Source organism: Anabas testudineus, chromosome 17, assembly GCF_900324465.2.
Source record: "Anabas testudineus chromosome 17, fAnaTes1.2, whole genome shotgun sequence".
Lineage (NCBI taxonomy): Eukaryota > Metazoa > Chordata > Actinopteri > Anabantiformes > Anabantidae > Anabas > Anabas testudineus.
Window position 1 is genome coordinate 11,041,171 of NC_046626.1, and position 10,088 is coordinate 11,051,258.

The 10,088-nt window shown below is 42.9% G+C and overlaps 2 protein-coding genes and 1 long non-coding RNA gene across 4 annotated transcripts; 2 read left to right on the forward strand and 1 right to left on the reverse strand.

Moving 5' to 3' along the window:
• Window positions 1-1,081: 1,081 nt before the first annotated feature.
• Window positions 1,082-6,044, forward strand: LOC113171942. Its single transcript, XM_026374680.1, has 4 exons — window positions 1,082-2,267; window positions 3,244-3,316; window positions 4,035-4,193; window positions 4,880-6,044. The coding sequence occupies exons 1-4, from the start codon at window positions 1,082-1,084 to the stop codon at window positions 6,033-6,035; spliced, it is 2,574 nt and encodes an 857-aa protein (XP_026230465.1). The 3' UTR covers window positions 6,036-6,044.
• Window positions 6,045-6,203: 159 nt separating this feature from the next.
• LOC113171492 (uncharacterized protein KIAA1614-like) lies at window positions 6,204-9,667 on the forward strand. The gene is made up of 5 exons (XM_026373869.1): window positions 6,204-6,664; window positions 7,967-8,186; window positions 8,579-8,691; window positions 8,823-9,013; window positions 9,440-9,667. Exons 1-5 carry the CDS (start codon window positions 6,573-6,575, stop codon window positions 9,631-9,633), a joined length of 810 nt encoding a protein of 269 aa, XP_026229654.1. The 5' UTR covers window positions 6,204-6,572; the 3' UTR covers window positions 9,634-9,667.
• Window positions 8,098-8,926, reverse strand: LOC113171495. Of its 2 annotated transcripts, none has more exons than XR_003299708.1 (3): window positions 8,815-8,926; window positions 8,311-8,680; window positions 8,098-8,184 (listed from the first exon to the last, which is right to left on the reverse strand). It is a non-coding gene; the product is annotated as an uncharacterized LOC113171495 (long non-coding RNA). The 2 variants fall into 2 exon arrangements; XR_004463411.1 differs by having other exon boundaries at window positions 8,180-8,471; window positions 8,562-8,680.
• Window positions 9,668-10,088: the final 421 nt, after the last annotated feature.

Genomic DNA, 10,088 nt, shown 5'->3' on the forward strand with positions numbered 1-10,088 from the left:
ACACATCCTTATATAACATCAAACAAACATGTTCAGGAGGGTTGACAGGTGGGAGTGTGGCGTTTCCTCCGAGGCCCATAACGTTGTTTTGTTTTCCCGTGTCGCCCCCTTTCATTGGCTTGTTACAGTGCGCAGGGAGTCGGTGTGTGCGCGCCGTCCTTACGCAACGGGAGAGCTCCACTTCAGCGGGTTAGCGAGGCAAGGGCGAAATGAAAGCAAGCATTTTTGTATTCCATTTTTGTCTAATCCCACTGATTTCTGGAGGGATTAGCGGACCAATCATGATTGAGAGACTCGGCTGACACAGCCTGGACCGGGAGCTGTGTAGACGGCGCGAGTGGACGCAGCGCATTAGGATCTGGAGAAACACTGACACGTCTTATTTGGTTTGATCTCGGCGGGGAAAGTTGCTCCTTGTTCTTGCTTATGTTGTCAGCACGAAGCGACCGGAGGATGTGCGGGACAACATTTGCACGGTTGATGCAGGTTTCAGGATGGAGGATAACTTAGATTTGTGCAGTTGCGCGAAAATTTCTGTTTACTTTCTTTTGACGCCGTCCAGAGCTGGAATAGTGTTTTAAAGCACTTCACCAAATATCCAGGTACAGTATAGATTGTTTGTGTTGTTTATGTGAACTGTCTCATGGAGATGACTTTGTTCATAATATTAATCACATTTCTTAATGGGCACCATTTAAATATAATTGAATAATTTCCAAGTCAGTCTTTAGTGCACTTTATTGAATTAGTGCCCTATTCACGGAGGAAGTTTGGTTTCATTGTATCTGGTTGATTTTACGTGACAAAACATTATTACATATGTCATCTATTTTTCAAGTAGGCTCAGTTGCATGCAGCAGTTGCTTATTCTGATTCTAAAGGATTATCCACTGCAGAGTAATCAGAGGATAAGGCAACGTGACTGAATTCACATTACATATCTTCTCACCAGGCAGATGGAGATAGAAAGTATTTTGGGAACAGAGATGTAGAACAGATGTAGAGACCTGGTTTGCATGTGTATGAAACGCTGTTTTTTATCTGCAGAATCTTTCTGGGTCTTTCTGTGGATGATCAGTCAATGGAAGAAGAGAAGGTGGTTGATAATATTCAAGCCAAGTCCAGCTCCCCTTTACCCACTGGACTTCCCATTAACTGGGGGCTCATCACCGGCCCCGTCCCCCAGCCTGTATTTCCAGCACCGTCGTTGAGCACCCAGCTCCCTCCTCCTCAGAGATCAGCTGTGCACGCGCTACAGACCAAGGTAAAGTCACTCACGCAGAGAAGGACGAGAGGCAGAGACAGAGAGAAGGAAAGAGAAAAGTTGGACACAGAGGTGCTGGGAAGCAGTCCAGCGGAGAAGATATCATCTGACGTCCCTCTGAGACAGAGGCCCAGAGGAAAAGGCCAGGTGTCTCTGCCTCCTCTCTCCTGGAGATCCAGTGCTGCGAAGAATTTGAGCAGCAGTGATGAAGACGAGGAGGTGGAGGTACAAGTCAGGTTGGAAATTCACAGCCCTCCAGCTGAAGCACAAGGCGAACAGGTGTTCAAAGCAGGAGGGAAAACTGAGGAGGAAAGGTCAGAAATAAACGAGAGTGAGGTTGGTTTTCTGACAGGCCAGTCTTGTGGGCTCGGGGAGGGTACCAGCCTGGAAAGTCTTCTGTCTGACAACTCAAGCAGCAGTAAGGATGAACCATCTTCTCCTCCACCACCACCTGTGCTTTCCTCCTGTTCAGCCACCACGTCTACCTCTACATCTTCCACATCAACCAGACACTGGGCACCACCCAAGGGCTTCTGGAGAGTGGCACGCCCAGAAACATTGCTTCTAAACGGTGTTAGGCCTCACAACATCCCCTCCGCTTTACCTCTGAAGGACTATACTCAAACCGAAGCCTTGGCCGATCCTCAGAGGAAGTCAAGACCAACAGAAACAGGGACTAAGAGCAATGTGGAAGGTGTGATGGGAGACAGCGATGCACCTTCGCAATTCAAGCACTCGGACAGCGTGGAGTGCTACCTGGACCAGTGTGAGCAGAAAGAGACAGCCACAGGTGACCCTGCCAAAGCCTTGTGCAGTTCAGACAGCTTGGAGAGCATGTCTTCACAAAGCGGGGTACTCTCAACTGATGAAAAGCTGAAGGTGAAGCAGAGAGCCTATGCAAAGTTAAGGGAGAGACAGCAAAACTGTAGGGAGGTGAGAGAGCAAGGTGGAGGGGGAAGCGCCGGATATTATGAAGAGACAACACACAAAGTGGATAGTAAAGGTAGGTCTCTAGAGGCAAATGTGACCTATTTAATGTCAAATGTAAAAATAATAAAAGAACAGGTGTAAGCATTAATGAGAGTTTGAGAGACACAGATAAGACCCCTCCTCCCCATCCCACACTGGTTATATTTTTAGTTTAGTTTTTGATTTTCATTTCACCTTGTACAGTGTAGATGAATGTTGTGAGCTTGATACTATTGCAGCTTCTACTTTTGTGGGTTCGACTGTAGGCAAAGAAGCCAGAATAAATGTTCTTCCTCCAGTAATATTGCAAACTTTTGTCTATTCAAATTGCAGCGTATAACCTTTGCCTATCTATGATGTATAGACATGCAGTTTGCAGCCTGTCTGATTCCCAGTGCAGAGCAGATGTGCAGATGTGCGTGAGGGTGTTGCTATTATTAGCAGTCAGCGGTGGGGGAGGTGTCCCTGCTTTTGTATCTCTGTCTGTTTGCTAATGGATGTCTTTGTGTGCATTTAGGTGACAGATGATATATTTTCCCCTGTTGTACATCTGTAATGTTGTAAATATCTGCACCGTCTGTGTGTGCATGTGAGTGTGTCAGTACCAGATGGAGGGTCAGTACAAGACACATGAGTAAATCCATGATGATCAGGTGGTTTTGACTCTTGTCTCCGGGGAATCTGCTGTTATAGGTCACATTATTGCTGATGGCTCTTTTGGCAGTAAAAAGGCTTTGGACTAGGTAAACACTAAGACACTGAGTGTCAAAATAACAACTGAAAAAAATGTAACTTCAGTTTATCTAATTGTAGAGGAAACAATAGCTAAGCTGCAACTCCATGTTATATGCACATACAACTCTAAACCCCCCCCTTTAAAGCTTTCATATGCGAACATCTTTGAACCACAATATGTAACAGTGCTGTCACAACCTCACCATCTGACGCTGTAATTCCAGTCCATTGCATTAGCACATCTGCTGAGATTTTTCCTTTCCATTTTATGCCAGTTGCAGATGCCCATGGGGTTTTGGACAGCTCAGACTTACTCATTCTTCCTCAGGACCTTGAACCCTATTTGAGGTGAGCAATATTATGTTTTTATGTGTACTTGACAGAGGTGGTGACACATCTAACACTCTAACAGAAGTTACTCATGGAAAATCTAAATATCATGCAAACTATATCAATGAAGATGATATTCTTAACCAAATGTGACTGTTATTATTAAACAGTGCATTACAATCATCATCATCATTATAAACCATAGAATGAAACAGCTGCATGTGAGATACCAAAGCAGGTGCTAATTATACAATGTTTGTCAGTTTTGGGATGTAACATTGACATAACAAACTTTAATCTATTGAAACACAATATGTTCCCCTCTTGACACACAGGAGAGAATGAATCACACTCAGTCCATTACAGGGATAATCCACATGGCTGGTGTATCATGCTATCTTTATCTCTGGGCCAGCGGATAAAGACAAATACAGATGATGAAGCACAATACAGAGCAGCTTAGCTGCTGCGCATGAGGACAGATAGATGACGTTTCTCTCTGCTGCTCACCGCCAGTGCCACGCCCCAGTTTATCTATCTAATATTACATAAGACAGCTTAGGAAGATACAGGTTGATTCACTCTATGTTAAGTCAATCTGTAGGAAATATGTTGCCTCGTGCATTTGGAGACATCATAAAACGTTCAATTTTACTCTAGCAGATGGTGGTACAGATACATCTTGTCATTCCCATGCTATTTTCATCACCTAAAGCATTTGTTTCTTGATTGTCAGGTCACTTATTGTTATCAGTGATGAGCTTCCTCTGAGTCCAAGACATGAGCAAGCCAAGCGTCTCCTGGAGCGTGCACGACTCAAAGCTCGCTCCAGTCACAGTAGAGGCGAACGCCCAAGCAGACGTTCCCATTCTGATCAGAGAAACAGTGTAACAGTGTAAGTTGACTGCATCTACTTACCAGGGCTTGACATGTCTGGCATTTTGACAAGTTAGATAAAGGAGCAAGTGAATGCCTTACTAACTATGAACAGTTACTAGTCTTTTTTGAAAATGTCTTTATAGCTGCGGCCTTTGTCTTGGTTTTCATAGCACACAGTATGCATGTATTTTATATTCAACAGTTTTACTCTCTACTTTTCCAATCCCTCTCTTGCATGTTGCAATAAATGAAAATAAGTGTAACCTCTGAAATGTGACTGTTGTTTGTTTGTTTGTTTATGATTACATATGTAGAACTAAGAGTGCTGTGAACATGTTTTATTAAATTATTCTTATGCAATAGTATCCAACATGAAATGCAGTTTTGTTCATGTAACCCCTCCTACATTGTATATGCAAAAAGTAGTTGCTTCAATTTACATTTAGGAGCATTTATTATAGATCTGACTTGACAAAAAACCTGGTCTGTGGAGTCATTATATATAGTATATGTTGTTATAGTTTACTTTATTGTTCATTTATCACCTAATTGTTATAATTAGTCTGGTGCTGAGAAAATTAAATCATATTCAGTTTCACTTTTATGTTCACCCTGCTTTAACTAGAGTGCTACCTTACAAATGGAAAGAAACTCTTCTGTGTTATTTGACTGTACTATTCACTGCTCTATTATTTCTTGCAGAAAGAAACAACAGCAAACTGACTCTCCCAGTCCAACACCAGTGCAGAAAGCTGTTCAAACCAAAGAAGATCTGTCAGCTCAAACTGTGTCAGGTCCCCTCCTCGTCCCCACTGAAAGAGACACTTCCCCTAGTGACCAAGGAGGTCGATCTAGACGGTACGGGTGTTCCCCCACACGGGTCCGCTTTGAGGATGAATCAGAGAAAGAAGCAGAGTCTCGATACTTGGATAGAGTCAGACAGCGTGGCAGGCCTGGGGTCCCTAAATCCAAGATTAAAGAAAATAACACAGATTCTAGCAGCAGTGGTTCAGAGAGAAGCAGAAACCACAGAAGTGTCTCAATGCCTCCCTCTCAGAAGCAAGAAGATGTGGTTGTCAGTGGTGAACCCACAACTGTGATTAAAGAGATAATAGTTCTGGTGAAGAAATGTGAAGCATGTGGCTCTGTAGTCAGAGAACCTATGCCGGTCTTATCACCATCAGATCCACAAAAGACTGTGCCACAACAGCCTGGCAACCCCGAGGACCCAAGGGGAAAACCTGTTCCTCGCTGGGTACCTCCAAACAAGTCAGAGGCGAGTACTCGTCCTAAAGCGCCTCTAACTGTCACTTTTGCTGGAGCCTATGTGCTGGGTGAAAATAAAGAGAGCAGCACAGGGTGGAAGTCATCAGGGTTTGGCAAACTTAGGAGAAGAAGCAGGAAAGGCGAGAACCGTTTGGAGTCTGGCCATGGCCCTTATGGTCCGTCATGGGCTCAGCGGCGTAACTCAAACCCCAGGAACAGGGTCAACTTGACCAGAGCTGTCTCCTTTGCTCCTGGTAGCCCCGTTGCTCTTGAGCCATGTTTACTGGAGGCATCTGGTGGAATAAGAGAATCACCAGCTCCATCACTGCCTATAAAATCAGCCCTGAAGTCGAGCTCGAGGAATCGCTCAGGTCAGACCACAGTTCAGGCGGGTGAGGGTGGGTCAACACTCCTGGACTCCCCAGAAGCGAGAAGGGAGTCCCCAGCATCTTTAACCCAAGGGACACCTGCAACCAGCAGCCCGGCATCGTGTATCAGGCCCTCCACTCTGAGGTACTCCACAGCCCGACTCACGACAGACGTGCCAGCAGTTGAACTGTGGGACGCTACTCCAGATGGAACAGGTAAGTAGACTGGGGACAGGCAGAGCCTCAGATAAATGTCAGGATTTGTCTTATATTTAAAACTAAAATGTGCATCTTAGCTAGTGCTTGCTTAAAACATAACACAGCACCTCTCCACATTAAGTTTTGGAGCATATTTTTACTTTTTCTAAATACATTTGAAAAAGTTTGCATCCTGTAGCTTTAAGTAAATATGTAAAAGTATTATTTTCTAAATCAGGTACTGAATATCATTAGTAAAATACATCAAAGGTACACTCTAGTAGTAGTAATATAGTAGTGGAGTAAAACATACAGTATTTCCACCTCAAATATTGTAATAAATAAAATACATTTCAGATTTTTCGAGAACTTTATGTTCGACAAGAGATTATGATATTACTCAAGTCACCTCAGTGGAATTCACATTGTCACATTTAAAACCTTTAAAACGGAGCTGGACAGAGGGTTTTGATATCATCTCAGTTTATACTTTTCTGCCAGTAGGTCTGAGTGGAGAGCCTGGCTCAGGCTCCGAGTGTCGTCCTGCGCTCCGTGGCTTGGCTATGTCTCGGTCCGAGGACCTCAGAGCAGAACTGCTGAGATCAGAACATTTGAAAGCTGAGTCCATATGGGAGGAAAACTCTGATGGGTCCAGGTAAGTCAGTTTTACCATAGTTTAGACAATAAATGTCTTGTCCCTAATGCTGTTGACTTTCCCAGTGGTAGCAATTAGAAGATTAAAACCATGACCTACAATCCGCAGGATGTTATTGTTAAACATATCCTGTCAACATCAAGGAAATCCTGCCCTCTTCTGGAAATTAAAAGCCTCAGCAGAATGGTAAAACCATTAGTACAATCACTGTCTTCATCTTATAACTGGTTAACTGGCTCTTTAGTTAAGATAGATAGGATAAGGATGTGCAGTGTGGCAGCAACCAATTCACAGAATCACAAAAACAACGAGAAAGATAAGAGCAGACACAATAAGGCAAAGAAATATAAACAGATGTAGTTAAATGAAAAAATAATTCTTAAAAACAAATAGAGACTAATAAGTCTGCTAATGATGAAATATGCTACAGTACACTGTACATTAATGAACATTAGAGTGTACAGTAAGGTGCACTATTTAATCATTATAAAATAAATGTATATTGAATACATGAATCATACATACAGCCTGGTGAGACTGAGTCATATATACTGATGGCCATTCACAAGTCTCTATATCTTTGCTTGAGTAGCACATCATGGAGTTAGCTGATCTCCACCATTGTCCTTTCTACAACCAGCTCTAAGGGGTCCTCAGCACGGTAGAAACTGTCAGTTTGTTGTTGGCTCTGATGCTGCTGCACAAGCAGATCGCAATTGATCAAATATGTGCAACGACTTGCTGCACACATTAAGGGACCAAAGATTCTTAAAAGAGTCAAATCTGCTCTGTCCCGTCCCGCATTTCCAGTCTAGTCCGTTGCTAAATTTGACTTCAAGATATATGTGTTCCTCCACTACATTCAGCTCCTCTTGAAGAATTTAAATGGTTGTTAACTTGCTACCGGTCCACTTGAAGTCCACAACAATCTATTTGGTTTGGTTACATTCAAAAGTAGGCTAAATTTCACAAGGTCTTTGTACATGTCTAGTGTTGAGAAACACGTCAACAGCAGAGTCAGAAATTCCCTGCAGATGATGAACTGCAGAGTTGTATGAAAGTCAGAGGTGTACAGGTTGAAGACCGTTCTCTTTGATGCTCCTGTGTATTTGACCACCTGCTCAGACACACATCTATACTGTACACACTGGTGTGCCAGGTAGTCAGTAATCCATGAGGTTGTGGAGGTGTCTATCTCCATCCTCTAGAGCTTCTCTCGTGGGGTTGTGTTAAAGGCATTAGAAAAATATTTGTATGTACATTAATAATGAAATAAAAATACTTTGAACCTTTATTTCACAGAAAGCTGGATGGACGGCCAAAACTCTTCCTGCGCCGCTTCTTTTCCTCCATTGGTCTGAACAGTGTTGGTAGACTGGTGAAAGGAGGCCGCTCCAGCAGCATGGAACAACTCAGTATCCCCACTCCCCCCCGTCCGAGCTCTGCTTCCCCCAGCCCCACGCGTCGACCACAGCCTCCCATGGGCATACAAAGGACACCTTCGCTGCAGACCCTGCACACTGTAAGCAACTCATAAACATTTTTCACATCTTGAAGATTTTCTGTATTTCACCAAATTAAATAGATGAATTTGCACATGTAGGTTGTTGAAAGAAAATATCTTAGTTCTACATATTCTTACCAACCTTTTTGCCAGATATTGGCAAAATAAAATGCTTTGCAGGTTTCTGTGGTAGTCAACCTCATTCTATAGGAAACTGCAGGAGTACAGTAAACAGATGTTACTTTCTACTCCATCCATCCACAGCCTCTAGGAGCATGTGTGTTTATGGTGCCTCACACAGCCCTGTTAGTTTTAGAGAGACTGAAAGGTTATGATTCCAAAAGCTACTGTGGTGCATTTTGGCAATGTCAACTATAAAATGTCTTACAGTACCATCTGTTTGCCACTAGGTGCTGCCACTGGCCCAACTGCGCAAAGCCTCCTCAGTGCAGAGTTTAGAGAGAAGAACAGAGCGTTCAACAATTTTGGGAGAGGTGCCGATACCATACGGCCTGGCACCAAGGTAGGTGTTAACAAAAAATGAAGTAGAGAGAAAGACAGAGATTAAGGAAAAAGACATGGGATATTAATTCACTATGTGTTGTTTTAATTTACTGAAGTAATGACAATATATCTATTTTTCTACCTTTACAGCCCTGATAGCCTCCATCTGGAGCTCCACAGGGCCCTTAGTGTGGAAGATGTGCTCCCCTCCAGAGTGGTGCGCCCAGTTGGTCGAGTCACCCAGGTTTTTTCTGATGGCAGCCTCCTCCTGGAACTAATTAAACCTCCAAATGGTCCTTTTGGTTTTGTCATTTCAAGGGGCAAAGGTCGACCAGACACAGGTGATTTTTAATCCATAATCTCTTTGTAATGTCTTAATTATAGAGCTAGATTTTTCAGTTGTTGTTGTTTATATGCCTTGTGACCTGCCATGGTATTCTTCAATAATACGTAGTGCAGAAGAGAAAGAGAAATACGGCAGATGTGAATTTGCTTTTGGCTTCACCTAAAAAACAAATTATACTGTAGGTAAAAATACTAATCCAACATAATCAGATACATCCATAAACCTGTTCACAACAAAGGGCCAGATTACCAGAGATTCTAATATGTATTCAAGAGCATTTTTGTAAAATGTAGACCTGCAGTATACTTCAGTTTTTTTGAATCACTAAATTTAAAGGCATCCTCTGTTTTCTTCTTCTAAATTCTACTTCCTGATGCTTTTACTATTTCTCACTTCCCTTGTATCTGTCTCCTTCTTCCAGGTGTATATGTAGAGAAAGTGGGTGACGGCAGCGGTGAAGGTCCGTACGTAGGCCTCCTCGGCATCGGTGATGAAATTCTACAGGTGAACGGCGAGATGGTGGCTGGGCTGAGTCTGGACCAGGTGACGCGGCTCATGACCCGAGAAAGCACTGCCTCTCTCCGTATCATGCCGGCCCGACGAAACCAGCGTTGACAGGGAAGACAGGCATGGCACAGAGCCATTTTTCTTGGAGCCATAGATTCTGGCTCAGCACTGCTGTTGGGCTGTAACCTATAGGTACAGTAGATGTGAGATAATAAATATTACAATGCTAGTTCATAGCAGAACGGTTACATGAGATAAAGAGGTTAAACGTTCATTTCCACAAAGTCATGTTAAACAATATGACACTTCAGGGAACAATGGCACTATCAATAAAATAACCAAATACAGTCTAAAACCAAAACAAACACACTGTAGCATATGCTACTTGGAAACTGGATTGCAGAGTATATATTGTTATTCTAATCCAAGACTAGAAATACTGATTCAAAGCCAGCATGACTTGTTACTGTACTTAAATTTGTAATTTTTAGAGTGGAACAGTGTTTTCCTTTAACTTTAAACATGTTTGCATTAATTGTTATTATTTCTGATGACTGACAACT

Excerpts from the sequence above, each read along its gene's own strand:
- LOC113171942 (XM_026374680.1), top strand. The coding sequence starts at position 1,082 with ATGGAAGAAGAGAAGGTGGTTGATAATATTCAAGCCAAGTCCAGCTCC. Across the intron at positions 2,268-3,243 it reads ACACAAAGTGGATAGTAAAG|TTGCAGATGCCCATGGGGTT; the intron begins GTAGGTCTCTAG and ends ATTTTATGCCAG. Across the intron at positions 3,317-4,034 it reads GACCTTGAACCCTATTTGAG|GTCACTTATTGTTATCAGTG; the intron begins GTGAGCAATATT and ends CTTGATTGTCAG.
- LOC113171492 (XM_026373869.1), top strand. The coding sequence starts at position 6,573 with ATGTCTCGGTCCGAGGACCTCAGAGCAGAACTGCTGAGATCAGAACAT. Across the intron at positions 8,187-8,578 it reads CGCTGCAGACCCTGCACACT|GTGCTGCCACTGGCCCAACT; the intron begins GTAAGCAACTCA and ends GTTTGCCACTAG. Across the intron at positions 9,014-9,439 it reads CAAAGGTCGACCAGACACAG|GTGTATATGTAGAGAAAGTG; the intron begins GTGATTTTTAAT and ends TCCTTCTTCCAG.